Source organism: Diprion similis, chromosome 6, assembly GCF_021155765.1.
Source record: "Diprion similis isolate iyDipSimi1 chromosome 6, iyDipSimi1.1, whole genome shotgun sequence".
In the NCBI taxonomy this organism is placed as follows: Eukaryota; Metazoa; Arthropoda; class Insecta; order Hymenoptera; family Diprionidae; genus Diprion; species Diprion similis.
This window is the reverse complement of record NC_060110.1, coordinates 13920942-13939744: the sequence shown is the minus strand read 5'-3', so window position 1 is coordinate 13939744 and position 18803 is coordinate 13920942. Positions and strand designations below refer to the sequence as shown.

At 37.0% G+C, this 18803-nt stretch overlaps 2 protein-coding genes across 4 annotated transcripts; both read right to left on the bottom strand.

Annotated features, from left to right (window-relative positions):
• Positions 1-4446: 4446 nt before the first annotated feature.
• On the bottom strand, positions 4447-12196 carry LOC124407191 (1-acyl-sn-glycerol-3-phosphate acyltransferase alpha-like). 3 transcript variants are annotated; one of them, XM_046883067.1, is made up of 6 exons: positions 11865-11885; positions 7799-7986; positions 7500-7633; positions 6530-6711; positions 5710-5884; positions 4447-4977 (listed from the first exon to the last, which is right to left on the bottom strand). In XM_046883067.1, the coding sequence occupies exons 2-6, from the start codon at positions 7984-7986 to the stop codon at positions 4781-4783; spliced, it is 876 nt and encodes a 291-aa protein (XP_046739023.1). In that variant the 5' UTR covers positions 11865-11885; the 3' UTR covers positions 4447-4780. The 3 variants fall into 3 exon arrangements, with proteins under 3 accessions (XP_046739023.1, XP_046739024.1, XP_046739021.1); XM_046883068.1 differs by lacking the exon at positions 11865-11885 and adding an exon at positions 9253-9273; XM_046883065.1 differs by lacking the exon at positions 11865-11885 and adding an exon at positions 11912-12196 and having other exon boundaries at positions 4448-4977.
• A 2595-nt stretch (positions 12197-14791) lies between these two features.
• LOC124407023 (protein obstructor-E-like) lies at positions 14792-18482 on the bottom strand. Its single transcript, XM_046882807.1, has 5 exons — positions 18327-18482; positions 16132-16437; positions 15828-16022; positions 15546-15744; positions 14792-15401 (listed from the first exon to the last, which is right to left on the bottom strand). Exons 1-5 carry the CDS (start codon positions 18382-18384, stop codon positions 15347-15349), a joined length of 813 nt encoding a protein of 270 aa, XP_046738763.1. The 5' UTR covers positions 18385-18482; the 3' UTR covers positions 14792-15346.
• Positions 18483-18803: the final 321 nt, after the last annotated feature.

The window sequence follows — 18803 nt, the reverse complement described above, 5'->3', positions numbered from 1 at the left end:
AGTAGGGGGAAGACATTAAAATTTGAAATGAAGGAACTATTTGTGTTTGAACATACGTATACTTCTTCGATAGCTTCTAATAGTTTTTCCGCTTTGCCGATATCTCGTTTCCGGAAGTAACATACCGTCTACGAGCTACGAGGATGGTCCTTGAAGAGGATGATCTTTTACCCTTTCTCACAGGAAAATCGTAGCTCTGGCGAAATTAATTTTCGCTATAAGCATAATAAATTTTTAGTAAAGAGACTTGAACATTTATCGCTCGGCAAATATTTTGTTCTGTGTATTACTGTAGCTGAACCACTCGAGTGCGCTCAGAAACTGAGGATTAATCAGGTTACGTACAGTTTCGCCCCAAATAAAGTTACTTTATGTTTTATACTTTTGTGTGTACACATTAGAACTCCAGACTCGACGCACCTCGGTACTTTTTTGTTCTGTGGTAGTTAGATAATCGTGGCGTATAAAATCTAATTAAATGCACGTTAAAACATCAGTGTAAAGTAACCAAGAACTCGCGAACTAATTAGCAAGTCTCATCTAATCACACGAGCGTACCATACTCATGTCTCCGCGTATAGATTATACGCATAGATATGACTTTTACTTTCAGCATTCATCGTTCTTTGTTGTACTTCATGAGTTACGCAGAAAAAATACCGAAAGAACGAATATTGCTCGAATATGTTTCTCAAACAGTCTGGTATTTTAAAAGCTTCTATAATTGATCCGGTTGTTGTCGCTGAGTAGGTGTTGAATTTGCCTTAATTCCAGGCAACATTTCTACGCACTCAATTTAAACGGTTCGATATCTAGATCTGCCCAGGCTTGATGGTGTGATGATTTTTTTTAAACTCTCTGCCAAGCAAAGCTGAAGTCAATAGCACTGCACTCGAAAGTGTGTCCTCTGTAATTCTCATAGCTCGTAGCTCTGTAGCTTCGAATTCTCATCGTGTAATTACTTTGTACGAAATGATGGACAATAATGTTGAACAAAATTTTACTGATGTTAAATAGAAATTGACATGAAATTTCTAACTGCTCCTAGTCTAATTTCGAGTTACCGTTTTTCCTAATAAAATTTTTTACGATTCACAGGACTGATTCCTCAGTTGCACCTACATTATGTTGCAGTGTTTCTCTAGTCGACGATCTCGAGGACGTTCTGCCAACGGCAAATGGCCAGGGGATAGCTCCTGCGCCTAGACAAGAGTACCAGGGAAGCATAGTGGCACTTTAGTGATCTCAGGTTGGATAATCGTTTCTAGAGACACGGAGAGCTGGCTGGTCTTGGCTCCAGTCACCGACCTAGGAAAACCGGTTTACCAGCGATGCTGCCGAGGCGGTAAGTTCACTATTAGGGAACTAGGAAACCCAGACACTGTTTCGCTCCGGTGCTCGATAGTCGGGTGAAAGGTAGTTCCATAGTTTGTATTTTGTGAATGGTTAATATTTACGCAATGCGACCGCGTTCTTTCCATATCTTTGACCAGAAATCTTTGACTTATAACTTCTATCTATCTATACATTACATGCTCGAAACAGACTGGATCAAGACATCCGATAGTACATTCATCTATTATATACCTATTTGTTGAATTACGTTTAGATATTTCACAAAATTCCACAAAATACAGAAAGCATTTGGCATCTCTCACTTTACATGAATTGTGAGAAGCTGCAGATTCGGATTGCGATTATCTTGTAAAATCCAAGGAATACATGAGATTGAACTGTGATGTTTAATTAGTATCGTTATTGCATAGGTGAACTTTTGCAGAAATCTTTATTTCACATTTTAGGATTGTCTGAAATTCAGGGAATCTTAGTAGAGCAAACCATACCTATATTTTGAAAACTTGACTCATTTAAAGTCATTCTCAAATTTCAAGGTTCCCATTTTTTCTCCAACGTTTTGTTACGTTAACGTTGCTATAACTTCAACCCAGTATGACTAGAATGATCGTAATAACTGGAACACGAACTGTTGAATGAAAACTGAGTATTTAACATTTGGGTACCCAGCGCAAAAGGTGCGACGACCTGATCCGATAGCGATCAGAAATTTCCATTGTTTGCCTGCCTTAGTGTGGCAATGTAGGAGACGTGATGAAACCTCGGACTACCAGTCGCAACTAGGACATTGCAGTCAATGGTATGACATAACGCGGTTGTTGAGTCGTAATTTCATAAGCGTCACCGGCTAGTGAAAATTGCTGAAAAATGAGAATGTGAAACTCGAACAAAAGAAATTGCGCATCTATTGTCACCGTAAAAATTTGTATCACTCGATCAATGAAAAACAATAAGATGATCCGCATACATAAATGGTGATAACTTGCCCGACGAACGAAACAGTATCAGAGAGTTTTATACAGTGAATACACTCAAGTTCAATTTAAATGGCGTGTCGCGACGTATTAATCATACCAGTGGCATGAAGCACCGTTTATAAATCCTGTTTCTAGTGAAAATCTTATATTCATTTCTACTCGTTTCTGTCTGTCCTTTCCTGCCCCATCTTATCCGCACAAATGCAATATTTCGCTGTTTATTCGTTTCAAATTTTGGCTAAGAATAGGTTATTGCAATTTCGAATCCGATTAGTTCTATTTATGTAAATGAAATGTTTGAAATGAAGACAAATCACATGAATACGTCCTATTCAATAAGCATAATTTTTTTTTTCGAACGATTTTTTTTTTTTAATACGGAAGGATAATCTACGAATTAATGCGACGTTTCGGATTCCGTTATTTATGTGCAATTCGAACCAATCCTGCGAGTAAGTTGACTAATTGATGAATTTGTTTTTATTCGCGGTGCACCTGAGTATTTTATACGGAAAAAGACACCGTTTTGGATCAGATTAAAAAATCTAAATCCGTTTCAATTTTCTTCAGTTTGTTGGGCAAGTAATTAGGGCCCACGATTTGCCAGTCCACGTCATTAATTCCAATTCCGAAAAACTTTTACGGCTGCTCATTGTAAGTTTTTCCCGCTCGGTCGTAATGTTTCATTTTACCATCTTTTTATTGCGGAGGTTAACGTAGGTGTAAATCATCAGGTCATAACAGAATATGATGAGTTGTGTTGTTTAGCGAAAAAAAAATGAATGTTGTTGCCTGAAGTGGTTAGTGTTGTAACTTGCATAAAGTCAGTTTAAACCAATTTTCCTTATTTGATTTCAAATACATGTGTTTCACTTCATTTCAAGCACTGCGTTTTACTTTTCATCACATACGGTAATAGGAAAAGTATTGATTTCGGAATTCTTCAACGAATCTTTACGTTTTCGGACCCCTAGTATCCGAAAAACTGGTTTTTAGAGAAATGTCGGTTTGCGTGTCTGTCAACAACAAACTGCCGCAATTATTTCGAAAACGGCTTGCTAAATAAGCTAAAATTTACACAAATTGACAATCAAATGATGAACAGTGAAAATTGGCATGTCTCGTTTTTTTTGATCGTAAGCTTCTACAGAAATATTCATCCAACTTGCAAGACTGCGATACAGCTTATACAACATTTATAGAAAATTTCATACAAGCTGCTGTACAACAAATAAAATAACGCCACAGATTTCATAAGAAACAGAGGAACCGTACGTTTTATGAAAAAAAGTGGATATGAACGACTAACTAACAACGAGAAATCTTGGTTATACTTGATAATACTTCCAGTAATTTAATTGGTTTGTATAGTGATGGAGAGTACCGCTAAAAATATTATTTCACGGTTTAATTGTTCAAAAAAAATAATCACTTTTCCAGATGACGGATCTTGTGGACATATTACACCGGAATTGGATAATTTTTTCACTTCGCTAACGGTAAAAATAATGTCCTTAAGAGAGAAATTCATTCTACTGCTATTTTGATTGCAAGCAATATTTTGAAATAGAATTTCAAACAATTGATTTGTACACGATTTATATTATACGATACGAATGCCATTGAATTGCCTGTAATTAGGCGCTCGATCTGCAACTCGTCTGATCACGGAGTCGTATGTTGTGTTGCCTATAGTCAGGCGTTACAACGAGGCTGGAAGAGAAATTTCATAAAAATAACTCGGAAAAATTCGAGTCACTCAAATTTATATTCAGCTAATCCTGCATTCTAAATAGTATTTGATCTAGATGCAAATTTTCTATGCTCTAATCGACAAGCCTTATAAACGATAAATGCTCTATGAAAAATTCTGTATCTATTATATGTAATCCGAACTTTAAATGCCCGTATTACTGTTTGTACAATAATTGCCTACCGTATTATATATTCATAACGTAGCACATCGTTCACATTCTTCAAACACATCCAAGATATGCGATGGCGTTAAAAAAAAGCATTACGTTAAACAATGATTTGTAAATTTCTCACGTTTATTATTTATGGATCATTAAATTACAAATACCGCATCCACTACATTTATATGAAATATCTCACTTGTTATAAATACAATGAAAACCGCTGGCACATTATAAATAAAATATCGATAACGCGTCGATGATAGTAATGAATTGTTCACTTTGTTGAATTGGTTGTGTTTTTCCAAATTTCACAATTTATATTTTGGTAGAATAATCATAGCTGTACGTCGCAGCTAATTGGCCTACTAATTCGCTAAAAATTGATCAGTCTTCGGAATTCCAGTTGATTTGTATAAAGTTTTAAATAGCATAAACTACACTGGTATTGGATCGCAAGAATACATGATTATAGTTAATTAATTATCTTCGAGTGATTTCATGATTAAGATAAGAGCATCGATTTTTTCATCAACTCATTTCAGTCTTAGGGATTTCTATTCCTTGGAGTCCAGGATAATCCGGTGGCAATGGCGCAAGGACTTCTTTCGTTAACGCCTTCAAAACTTGTAGCATAATATTCTGCGTCCTCTTCATCAAATCATCGACGTCTTCCAATCCCAGACCTTCTGTAGGTATAGGCTTTAAAGTTTGAATAATCATTTTACCTGCAATGAATTCATGAAGTGGGTATTATTAATACTTATGTAACATGCATTGGTTAAGATTTTTTTTTTCATATTTTTCGAAGCTATACTGCGTTTGAGGTTGACCCTTTATATTGTGAAGATTGGCTAACCAAAAATCGATACTTTTTATTAAATTTATTACGAGATAGATGTATATTCAATATGTGTCAGATTGTCATACTCGTAAACTTATGCGAGGATATTTTAGAAGACACAAAAGTGGAAAATATTCTACTAATTACGATCAATAAATGGCAATATTCAATGGACTACTGTTAAAAATAAAAATACGTTTCGGTCATTTATAAAAACGTCTTCCGAATGAAATGAGTCATCGTAGAGTGAAATCGAACGAATTTATTAGATTTTAACGATTTTGGAGTGATTTGAAACGATGTAGCGATATCAAAGCTTTTCTTTTTTTTGTGATTCCAGTATTTTCTAATCTTGTATTCTTAAAGCGATTTTTGAATCAAGTTGCGACTGTAATAATATGGCAAATACGCAACGTTCGACTATTTTGCGATAAGATCCATGATAAAATATCGGTTTTTGGCCAGCTAACCTTTTTCATATGAGAATTATACCTGAACTGTAGGATTCAGACTTCTCGTAACTTATTCATTACGAACAAGTCAAATCATTCCACCGTCTCAGTTGGTGAAATTTATTTCTTCAAATCACAAACGAAAACAAATTTATTGCTCTTACCCTTGCCGAAGTAGTGATTCCTATGGTTAACGAAGTAGTATGGCGAGTAGACTAATGGAAGAATTGGAACTTGATTCTCGATCGCAATTCTAAAGGCGCCCTTCTTAAAGGGCAGCATACCCTTCGCAATAATGTTGTTATTTCGCGTACCTTCAGGAAATATCCACATCTTGACCTGCAACAGTACTCATGATCAATCACAGAATCTGAATAAAAAAAAATGTCTTCAATATTTTGTACGAATATTTAATTTTCGATTACCGAAAGAAAATGAAATGGATTTATTCACTCACTGCGGTATAATATCGTATAAGAAATGTAACATAAATTAGTTCGGCATTGGTGAGAGTTTTATAATGAATGAAAATATTATCACCAGCGATGGGGATAAGAGAATGATACTGCTATAATCACTGTAATCACACACAGGCACATTCACAGCAATGAAGAAAATGATTCATGTATCGATTTGCAGCTGACACTGTCAATTAAGTTATAGATCCCAATACTTTGTATCCTGAGGTTTTTCAACGAAATTTTATTTCAGACAACATGACTGAATACAAGTCATACTATGTCAAATATTTAAACCTAGACGAACTTAAGCCAGCAATAAAATTGTACAAGGCACGGAGACGTAGCATACATGAGTCAGATTACGATTTAGAAAAATTACCAGATTTACCAAAGCACAGTCGCACCCACGAGTCACTGAAATCCAGCATGACCTTGGTGACTTAGAATTATGCAAATGTAGGAAGAGTTTAATCAATGCGTTTGGTTTTTATTCATAATGCAAACCGCTTTTTTGCCTTCTTACCTTGCGAGTGTTGACAACTTTACTCGTCTCATTTAGTGTCGCTACAGCTTTTCCCGGCGTTCGCTTATCAATGAAAACGACCCCACCCAGCCAAGCAGCCAAACCAAATGGCCAGACATAGAAAATCGCTTGCTTCGCCACAGGCGCACATTTTCCCATTACTTGCCAGATGTTGAACATTCCTTTGAAAGATACATAAGTTAGTCATGTAAAGAAACGATATAATAGAAGTAGAAATTGAAGGTAGAAAACTAAACATGGAGATTACTAATATCTAGTGTCATTTTTGGTATGTTGAAAACACTTGAAATTGTTCAAGATCAATAGCGGCAATGCCGGAATTAGGATGAAAACTTTTGAGAATTCTGGTGTATCTTGCACTCGGGGAATGCACGGACTGTACGCATTATACGTAAGGATAAAACTCGGGAGGTGTGAAAATAAAAGAACAAAGCCATAATTCAACAGCCAGCTGCAGAGAGGTTCGGGTATTACAGCGTTGCCAAGTATAATAATTTGCGAAATCACTTAATACATTTAGGCAAACCCAGGGCTTGATTTTCGCGTAGGTAGATTTACCATCTCAATGGATGTAAATTATTAAACTGAACTGAGGATGTTACTGTTCTTACTGATGAAACGACGATGCGATTTTGGAACTCGCTCTATATCTTTCTATACGGGTTTGTTTTTCGCGTAGGTGGATTTACCATCTCCGGATGATTATAATAATATAAAAAAAAATAATGATTACAGTTTCAATTAGGGTAATTCTCAAGTACTTTACTGTATTGGACTATACTGTGGGCCATTTTTTACCCATGGCCATATCGCCCGGAGTTATATAACAAAGGATTCCAAAATCTGAATAAAATCGTAGGGTGCTTTTTGAATAAAGGCGTAAAGTTTCATGCCATGGAAATACTGGGACGTACCAATTTTCTCTACACATGAATATTTGAATACCTACCAAGAATGTCGAGTGTGCTTTGATGATTGGCGACTACGACGCATCCTCGCTCTACACTCAATTCATCTGCACCACGAAGTTCCCACTGAATACCCAAGATTTTGGTAACCTGCTTGAGCAGAAGTGACAGATCCCTGCAAAAGAGATGAATAAGTTTTCACTCACCATAATCGGTATGTTTTTATTGGTTGTATTGTATTCGTATTTTATTACATATTCGAAACGACACAAGACACAGATTGAAATTTCGAGACATTTTCTTCAAAAAAATTTTGTTCACATTAGGTATATCGACTTACCGACAATTTCTGACATCCTTAGGTCTGAGCATGAGATAAGGTATACCCATCACGGAAATTGTAGAGGAGACTATGTAGTACAAAAGGAACCTCGCATGAAAACGAACCACATCATGGCTGTCCGATGTTACAATTAAAACTACCAGCACGAAAATAATGGCGAAAAAATAGAGCAGCCAAGTAGTCATCTGAAACAAAATTTAATCAAATCAGTATAATTGATTCGGACGACGCCGACTCTGAAAAAGATCAGTGCTATGTACTGTGTAGTTTCTTCGGTGAAAATCTACCTCTACTCGTGCGTGGATAGCTTATCTCGCAAACGCGCAGTGGGCAAATATTTTCTACTACTATAGGATTACCAGAGTGGATAAATAGAATGAGCGTGATTACTTCCTTCCTGCGTCAGTATTTAAAATAGTCAGACGTTTTACCACATCAGCGGTTGGCTACTAATATTTCGTAAGTAATCAGGTTACAGTTCGCTGTCGATTTTGGCGACTCAAATTTCCCCGATAATAGGCTTTGGTTCTATTTCATTATTTTCGCTTACATGTAGATGACACTTTAATCTCTGTATCTCTACACTGTCTGTGATACTGATCGATATCTTTGACCCAGAAAAGAAAAGATAATTACACCGCACCACTTCTGCTCGTCGAGATATAGATTCAAAGTCTTGAGAGAGGGTACATAGGAAAGTAAATGAATTATGTTTCAATTTTAGAATGAAGCTTTAATCGAATGGACTGAATTAAGTTAATTATCATTTAGATTTATGTACTCCTTGAAAAATTCATGCTCAGAAGTATGTTTTCGCAAAGATTGTGCAGATTTTTTAGTCAATTTGGTTGTAAAAGTGGATTCTATAGTAACACAGCGGCTAGTTTAACGCCAAATAATGCATTACGGGTAATATTCATTAAATTTCAAATATACGTTAGGTATCCGTATCATGTTGTTCGTGATAATTTTCTTCGCTCGTTCCATATCGATTTTTACACATTATAAACCTAATAAAGATATTCGAAGCTAGCCAAAGTTTCTGAAAATATACGTAGTAAGTAAATGTTTGGTGGAACAGTTGGTCTGATAACGTCTGTGCTAACAGAACATTGGAATAACAGACAGAATTTAAATATTTGTTTAGTGTGCAGATAAGCCGAACCGTATTACGCATATATGTATATATATATATCTATATCTATATGAAACACATATACATATATCTCAAACGTGTGTAGAATACGTGTAAAATATTCATCTTCTTCTTTATCGTCGTAAAATTTTTTCTTTTAAACGTGCATTTCATTCATTTCATTCCATCAATTGACTTGGTCGTTTTGAGCATATCATTATTAATGTGATGATATTTTTTTAACTAAAGACCTTTCAACATAATATTTTCAAAATTCTATAAATGTCAGACAACCACAGAAGCAGCGGAAACTCACATTTGACTTGGTGACGGGGATCACGGACCTTCCAACAAATGAAATTCTATTGATTCCTTGTACTCGGCAGTCGTCTCAAAGACGTTGTCTGACCAAACATAGCCCAAGCAAGCGGACAAGCGACTGAAGTGATTTTGAGTGGACTACGAATGCTATTCTTATCTAGTTAACGAGAACTTTGCTCGCGTAGACAAGTTTCGATCGCTTGAAAGTTTTTTCTCATGAAATTAGAACGGCTTGTGTATGCCTGCATCGTATACAATTTAAACAAATTAGATACGAAACGTGATTATAGTTGAGAAATTTAAAATTTGTTGTTTTTTCCTTTCAAGTCGTTCAATAAATCGTTTCAACAAATAATAATCTGTGCAACATTGAAATTTTACTGTTTCAAAGTACGGTACAAGCTGTTTCTTAATACTTCTTAATCGGAGCAGAAGAATCTACCACCACCTATCCGCATCATCATTTTGGAGCTCCTGCAGACGACGAGGTATTCGTGCGCCTCTCATGCCTGTGATTCATCCTTGACCTTGGAGGTCCCATGACGCCTACGCACATTCGGTTGCATTGTTTCCGTCTAGACGCGCGAAGCCGCCTGCGCCGTTGAGTGTATCTATAGTTCACTGTTCCGATCGAAGCGAGCAAAGAAAATGCTGCTTCTGTGTTCGACAAATCGATCACCGATTGGAAATTATGCCTGGCATTGCCTTTCAGTCAGTGCAGCATTTTCCAAGCGTATTCAAGAGAAATTATTCTATCCAATGTTATGGTGAAATTTTGCACAACCATCAATTATACCGATTGTGAGACCAACTAATCTGCAGAATTCAATGAAATAGCCTGAAGGACCCTTTTAATTCCTCAGTGGTACCTAAAGGGTGAGTAACTTGTTCCAGATTCTCACTGGATAGCCTGCAAATGCCGAAAATTATTTTTCCTGCTGAGATAAATGTGCGAAAGATATTAAACAACGCATTGATGTGTAACCTTGATAAGGTATTTGTGTTTTTCGATGATGTGGCGCATACGCCTGTCCACTTGACCACTTTGCAACGTAGGTATCCACGCTTATCAAGTGGTGCAATCAAATCCCTCATATGCTGTGTCGAACGCGAAGTCGTATCTGCCACCTGCCGCGACAACTGAAATGACGTCAAAGGACGAATCGATGCGAGTCTTGAGGAGATTAGTAAACAGACACGTTAGTTGCATTAGAATCGTTTTAACGATCAGACTCTTATTCGGAGCAGCCATGTATATGCATGCATATCCATATTCCACGTGTTTTCAACGATTAAGAAGTTATCGAACCTCAGGCAGGTGTCACTAACACAATGAAAATAATATTATTGACCGAATACCGCTGCTCCACTTTTGATTAATCCAAAGACGAAGATTATAATCAAGAGAATTAGCGTCAGGTTGAAATTTCACGCTCTATCTGGGCAGCGGCCCTTTTTTCTTGAAGACAGTTTAAATATTTTAAAATATTATTTCTAGTAATATATCGCTCACATCCCGTGCAACTGTGCTCGAGAGTTCTGGTCTCACATCTTGTAGATGCCTATAATCTTAATGACAAAAATAGCTGCACGGTCGATAACCATAAAAGCTCCAACACAAGGATATTTGCAAATTGCTCAACACGTCAGGAATTTCCTATCAACCATATCACGCCTTTGAATTTACGCCTAGTGATCACGTAACTGCGGGTAAGCAAGATAACTGCTAAGTTTACGGAAATGGCAACGGGGAGCACATGCTTGACTTACAGATATTGTTATTACTTAATAGTTACATGTGTTTTCCCAGTTAATGATAACCCAAGAACATGTGCTGATTTTTGTCTATTTTAAAAAATAACGGGCCGATGATCATAATACAATATGATTAACTAGTTCCTAGAAAGACGTAGAATATGTTTTTGTAATTCGACATGCTTCCAGAAAATTTACAAGTGAAAAAATACAGTGCAATTAATCCGCCGAGGAACTCACTATTGAAATGTTCTACAGACCTGCTGAAGATGGCCAGGGGTACAAAGTTTAAGCTTTGCGTTATATATGGTTTGTATCAGAAGTGCTGTAAATGTTGAGTACCTAGGTCTATGTGTAATTATGTCCGCCACCACAATAGATGTGTATAATTACAGAGACTGGCGGTTAGGTGGTTGGTAAAAAGAAGCAACAGCTGACTCAATCTCTAATGAACATGCAACATTTTCTTTTTTATCTATTGGATAATGTGACTTTGTAAATAAAGCTAATCAAATTGAGCTCATTAGCTTCACTTGATAATCTTATACATACTCGTACACTATAATGTTGAAATCACACAGTGATCCGAGCTAATTATTGTAAGAAATCGAAAGGTTACGGAATATTTCAAAGTTGGTACGTATTCACATTCGTTGAGGAACATTTGCTCTCGTAAATGCAAATGCACGTTCCAAGTTACAAGTGTATGTATAATAAGTAACTTTATAGTATTCATAACGTTTGTAGAACGTTTACAGAATATCAATTACGTATAAATACCGTACGACTGCCCCGAAGCTTAATTGTGAGAGGAAAAGAATCCAAGTTAAGTGTACGTTTACATTCACACACGTAGATACCACAGTATTATAAGAACGAAATTTGGATGATCAATTCACCTTGGATATTAGTTGTGGACTAAGGTACCATGAACTGCGTTTCAGTGATCATCAGATTTCGATAAACGCCTTTAGGTACTTCATGAATAATTGTGACAAATGTCGGTCCGATATTACCTCGATAAAAATTGATAAATAAAAGAATTTTCAAGTAACTCAATAATTGCAAATATTTTGGCACAACTGATTCCATTCGCAGTTCTGATGGCTGTTTGCTCACGAGCTCTGCGCGCGCGACACATTCACGGGCCAAGTTGAGGCTCCGACTGACAAAGCCCTTTATAGAGCGGTGACGGCTACCCGAGAAATTCAACCGTTGAATATCACAGCTGGTAGTGCGGTTTCACGTGTGTGCGTCTCTGAGAGGGTGGGTGGGAGTGCTTTTTTTCCTCTCTTTTTTCTCTGCTCATCCGGAGATAACGAAACGCTTCCACATCCCCAGCTAGTACAATTATCGTAGACGCGGGTAACAAGTGCACTCAATGTGTGTTGTGCCGTCTTACGATCGGGGATATGAGCTCGGATGGCCTGTCTGTTACTGCGATACGGGTGAGTGATCTATCTTAGTTTATTTACTTCTACGATTCAAACAGATGAAAGTGTCCTGCTGTTTATAAGACTAATAACACTGGTCAACAAGGAGAAATTTTTTTTTTTTTTTTTTTTTTGAGTTTATATTTAAATGAATATATTTTGATTCTATACATCGAATAATAACCAAAATCTTGATTTGTTACTTATGAAGTTTACTTTCGTATTTTTTACGGTGATAAATAATATCGGTCAACACGATTTTTGAGTCTGAATTCTAGATGTCATATTTTAATGACTTCTACGTAACTAATAAAAGAAAAAATAATTTTATCACATAAAGTTCGCTTTTGTCAAAATCAAAACGACATTACGGATTTTCAGAAACATTACCCATTTCTTCAAACATTTATTGTAAGTAACAACTAACGAAAGTTCTGGAACAAACTTCAAAACACAGAATTCGGTTTGCTGCATTCTTCATGAAATCAAGTGACTCACGGGTTCGACCAGTGCGTGTGAATAATGCTGCTTGTTTGTTATCGCGAAGTAGGGGAAAAACGTTAACGTTCGTTGATTAGAGATGAGCGTGATTATAGTAGGCAGAGATACCACTCAAAATAAGCGTTATCATTCACACATTGATTAGTTGAGCTTGGTGTTAAAAATTCATTTTGCGTTTAATTATTGACAATTGGACAAAAAATAAAAAATTTTAAACAAAACTAGAATTATTCGACTCGTGAAATAATTCTAGTTAATTTATTCGCGAGCAAAACGCCGGGTTTTTGAATTCATGTACTATTGAAATGTGTTTGTGCGTGAGCGCGAACTCTCTACACAGTACAGTGTTATGCGTGTATATCATATAATCAGTCATTATGCTCTGTTTGTACCTTTGTTCTCGATCAGAGAATCAACTATAATTACGATACAGGACAGGCTTGATAGTCAAGCTCTGGTTCGAAACACATTAGTAACATAACACGGTCATAGTTATTGATTGTTTGCTGCTCTACATGTGTGCGTAACAAAGTGATCATCGTCACCGTATCACGTACGCCATTCTCTGATAAAAATCCGTTTCCTACGCAGCGAATTGTAATTGACGGATGTCGGCGTCTAATTGTTTCTGAATTCCATGCCGTCTATTTTGAGATGTTTGATGAAAGTTTATTTAAAAATTTGAAAAAGACTTTAATTCTTGTCGCGAACTATTCTACGCAGGATTTCATTTACGAACTTGAAATCGGTATTTAGTTTTAAGTGTCATTAGAGTTACTCGCACAATTACACTTGTCACATTGTTTCAATTTCAAGATATAGTTGAAGTGTTACATAAGTTATCCGTTGACATCAAACTCATCATTCATTTAACTAACATACGTTAGATCTTCAGAGATATTGATACCACTTACAGACGACAAATTTTCATCTATCACTATCAGTTTCTGAACTAGATTTCAAATATTATACCAGTGTAATAAATTGAAGCACACGTTACCTGTTTGATTCGTACGAAGAACGAGTTCAACGATTTCAAAATAATGATGGTAAGAAAAATATGCGCGAAAAATCGTTTCTCTAAAGAGAATTATAAATTGAATGCTATTCAAGTGTATACTTAAGTATTGACTCAAAATAATCGCGTTTGATTAACCGAGCCGTTGATAGACTTCAGTTTTGGACACGAATTATTACTTACAATTGTTCTATGCAGCGTGTGTTGATATCGATTATAAAAAATTTATCACAGGCTTTTATGCCTTTGATCTTTGATTTATCTCTACTACTATCTATATCGCTTCGCTCCTCACTTTATTGTAGGCGTCGTGTCCTAACACAGTCGAGCCATTAGAATAGTGCAGATCACTTGAAACCTGACTCATTCTAGTCTCTGGGGTGGCACAATAACTTTCCACGTTTGTATCAGGTGTTTTACTGCATGATGTGCATAATCTTCAAGTAGTTCAAATGATACGTCATATGATTCACCGCTTATGATGCAACTTTCATATTTCTGGCAATAAAGTGTTACGTACGTGTAGGTACCACAGTTTGTGATCTTACCTTCCAATGGCTCCTTTGTGTCTTGAATGGACAATAAGATAGTGCTTCAAAGAGGCAATTTTCATTATCTTGATGATAATTCTGTTTATTTTTACTCAAAAATATTAATAAAAGCTCTGTGTAACCTAGCCAAAACTATGAATATGACCAAAACTGTCGAATGAGTGAAAAGTATAAGAAGGCAGGATGATGCATCTTCTTCAATGTATAATTTTCGCCGATCCTTTTCGATAATCGCCAATATAATCAGTATTCATTACAACATACAAACTAATAAACTTTTCATTTGGAAGTTTCAAATGCTTTATTTAATCAGTTCGTAGTAATTTGTGACATAGGTTCATCCTAGATTAACACCATTGAACATACGTTCGTTTCAAGGATTTCTTCGCGTATGTGTTGGTTTTGATCAGATTTATATGGTTCAAGTTGGTGGCCACAGTAATAGTCATTGCAATTTGAACAATTCTATGTATAATATCGTGCGAAACATGTAGTGCTTATGTTTTGATCTCGAGAAAAGCAAAGCGTATGCTTATGCTTTTAAGTGGCTCAGAAATGGGTCAGCAATAAGTATTGAGTCACGTTGATAACTTGATGGGATTTAGTAATCTGGGGTAGACCTCAATCAAGATAACATATATGGAGGTATGAAATAAACGACTTAAAATAATCCCAATTATTGTATGGTATTAGACAGTTTTGGTGTCAAGTATTTGTTTTCATAATGTGCATGTCATGTAATGACTGTGTCAAATTCATGGCTTTCTTCGGCACCTAACATAATGTTCTTCAAGTCTAGTGTCCACCGCATCTTCTTTTCCGTCTCCACGACTAAAACAATTTCACTTGACCGGCACCTCTGCCTAAAAGAGAACCCGCTGGCTCGCTGGAAAATTAAAACAGTTGATACGAGAGGTTAGATTTTTGATAAAATTTCACTCTTATGTACGTGAAAAATTGAATAAGATTTCAGAATATTATTACATGCTATATTGCTTTATTATTTATATGTATAATTGATCGTACTAACCATCCGGTAACATTTTCAGCTGCATCGCAAGCGTTGATATCTTCACTGAACGCATTTCCTTCGCCACAGTTTTGAAGGCGGGGTCTGTTGTCGACACAGATAAAGTAACGCTGGCAATCCTGCGGGCTTCTGAAGTAGCGAATCTCGCCTGGTCCGAAAATTCCTTCACCGGGTGGAGGGCAACGGAAACCCAAGTAGGCTAAAAAAAGAAAAAAACCCGCGTTAAAAATCCCCTGCATAGTTGCCGATATGGGACTTTTCTTATAATGGTTACAAGCTCACCTTCGGCATCGCAATCAGCCACTTGATCTGGCCAATCGCAACGATAGCTTTCGGCATTGAAGGCAAGTCCCTCTGGGCAGTCGAAGACGTATCCTTTACCATCGGCGCAATTCATGAATTTTCCACAGTTTACACTATCACCGACCTTGAAGTAACCGAACTGATGAGGGCAGTCTTCAGTGGGCTGAGGGGGCTCTGTGGTGGACCAAAATCGAGAAAAAGCGATCGATTCATCTCAAAGTTTGAAATTTCAGCGATAAAATATCGTTCAGAGATCGCATTGAACTGTCTCAATGATACTTACGAACGCTTCGTCGACCATCACAGTTCACGTCGATGGGGTAACCGCAAGGATAGTTGAATCGAGCGTCAGGATTGAATAATAATCCTTCGGGGCAAAGTTTCTCCTCAGGAACGCCGTCGATGCACTCTACGTAAGCGTCGCACTGCGATGGGACGGGGTATCTTCCGTTCTTGTCCGGACAACTGCCCGAAAACACTCGGGGTGCGGTTTGAGGAGTCGGTTGGTACTGTTGTGGTACTTGGGAAACGCTTTGTACCTGGGGGCGCTGGACGAAGTTTTGCTGCTGGAATTGACGCTGAGCAAAGCCTGCAATCACGTTGCCCAGGTAGATACTTTTTTTATACATGAATTAAAAGTATCGAGGCAATAGTTCATAGTCTTGTACCAGTTTTTGTTTGTTTTTTATTTGTTTTTTTCTCGCTACTTCTCAACTTGAACGGACAACATTTTCGCAATTCAAAAGCAATTCGATTATCGCGTAAACAAGCCGATGTGTAAAGATCGAGGAATTAAATTATGCGCATCGTATGTGAGTATCATTAATAGCTTGTATTTATATTACGAGATGAAATTGAATAAATGAAATGCTAAACGTCAAGGTTAACTTGAGCCGGAGCAAAACATTTATTTAATTACGTCAACTGGTCGTGGATAGTTACTTGAAATTTCGATTTCGAATAATCGTAAAATGTGCACCGTTTGTCATTTATGGAAATTTAGTCAACCGTCCATGTGATTGCTCATACGTCGGACACAGGTCCATGTGATAATCGTGCGAAAGAAAGTGAAATGTCAGAATCGCAAAATATCATAATTCCCATCATCCGTTTACAGTTATCGAACAGTTTACCGATCGGTTCTTAAGCCACGATTTACGAAACGGAGAGTCTACGAGAATTCAGGTGCCGCGCGTAACGAGAGGGAAAGTTGCGCATCTTTGCAACCTTCACGTGTGTGTGTCGATTACATAACGCTATACGTGGTTCTACAAGTATTTAAAATGAGTGAATTCCAAGTACATACAACCGTTCGGAAATTTTTCATTTCCCTGAAATTTTCTACCGCTGTTCCAGAGACAAGAAATAGTGAATAATTTATCTGATATCGCGATACCTCATGCTTGGATTTATCTTAAAAAATTTGTACCTATAATTCGCTTCAGTTATTAGTTTAGTTCAAGATAACTTATATCTTTCCACGATTCTAGACCATCTTGAATCATTTTGTAAAAATTTACGGTATCATCAACTGATCGAAAGCTCGAGAACTAAATCGAGTCACTCTTGCCTCGACGGGCTTACAAAATTTTTATAGCATAGATCTGAAAATATCGTATACAAGATTTCGTTGAACCAACTAATTTTAACCGGATTCATGCATATTTTCAGCCGAAATTCTCAAGACTCACTACGACTTTACACTGCAGTATTGTATACATTGAGCTCGACCAAGAACAATTCGGAATTGAAGGTCGCTGTGCACGTGCACCTATGCAAGTTCTACAGTCAGTAATGGACGCCTTGACTGAATATAAAACGTTTCTTGAAACCTATGACGCTAGCACGATGGAAATACCCAAGCTAGTCGTTCGTCTATGGCTTGAGTAATCGGTAAGCTATAGGAATTACAAGTTCAATGTGTTCTCGAATATTGATCAAACTATACCTTCCAATCCATTTTTGTTCTGTGCAGCGGTTCGTAATTGAAATTACTATTTTTTGCAATTTTGTTTTTTCAGTCTATACTCTACGATTTCATCAGAAGATCTAACATGGTCAACGCAAGAGTGAAGAAACGTTTCAGGCAGACGGAGTTTTCAATAAATGAAGATCAACATTTTCCGTGACGGCTGTATTGATATTTTTTATTTATTTTTTTCCAGCTGACGTCATATATTGCCGTACTGTTATAAAATTAGAAATGATAAATAATGAAAAATATTCAATCTTCAACTTTAGCTAATTGTGATGTAAAATCAAGATAACAGTTTCGTTATCTTGCAATTTCATTGACTCAAACTTAGCCGAGCGTCGTTACCGTAGACCTTGCACTCTGTTCCAATTTGGAATAGTTGACTCGGTGAAATATCGGAAAATTTATGAGTTGCAATTGATTAACCAAAAACTAGAAGTAATCGTGCGATATTTAACCAGTTTTAAACGAATCCTATAGAACTTGGGTGAAGTGGTACTCACTGGATACAGCAAAAACTGCAACGAATATCGCTAAGGTCACGATCGGCAGATGAGCCATGATGATCGGATATATATTGATCACCTTATACCCTGCTGTATTCTTTCACGATTCTGTACCAAAACTATATGAGAGCCTCACCTGCCCGAGCTTATATCACCTCGGAGATGGGGAGAGAGTGCGTTCCTACCTTGTCGAAATGACAAGGACCTGCGCGAGGTCCGATGTGCCGTGATGCTTCATTGAAATTTCAAGTTGTTCGTGCCTCCGTCTATGCCTTGCTTCGAGTGACGGGTATTCGTGTGCGTGCGCTTGAATGGGAAGAGGCTACGAATCACGATTCGAGGTACCAAGAAGTGGTATCCATCTCACACTCGAGGATTATTGGCTGAGAGTCGGTATTCTTCAAACGAAAATTCGCATTCCAGGGAATATGTTCTTATTGGTTGAGATATCCGTAGGCTGAAACGTATAAATCT

Coding starts and splice junctions, on each gene's coding strand:
- LOC124407191 (XM_046883065.1), bottom strand. CDS start 7,986: ATGACTACTTGGCTGCTCTATTTTTTCGCCATTATTTTCGTGCTGGTA. Junction 7,634..7,798: donor AAGGATGTCAGAAATTGTCG/GTAAGTCGATAT, acceptor TCTCTTTTGCAG/GGATCTGTCACTTCTGCTCA. Junction 6,712..7,499: donor AAGCACACTCGACATTCTTG/GTAGGTATTCAA, acceptor TATCTTTCAAAG/GAATGTTCAACATCTGGCAA.
- LOC124407023 (XM_046882807.1), bottom strand. CDS start 18,384: ATGGCTCATCTGCCGATCGTGACCTTAGCGATATTCGTTGCAGTTTTT. Junction 16,438..18,326: donor TGCAGTTTTTGCTGTATCCA/GTGAGTACCACT, acceptor ACGTGATTGCAG/GCTTTGCTCAGCGTCAATTC. Junction 15,402..15,545: donor GCTGAAAATGTTACCGGATG/GTTAGTACGATC, acceptor TTAATTTTCCAG/CGAGCCAGCGGGTTCTCTTT.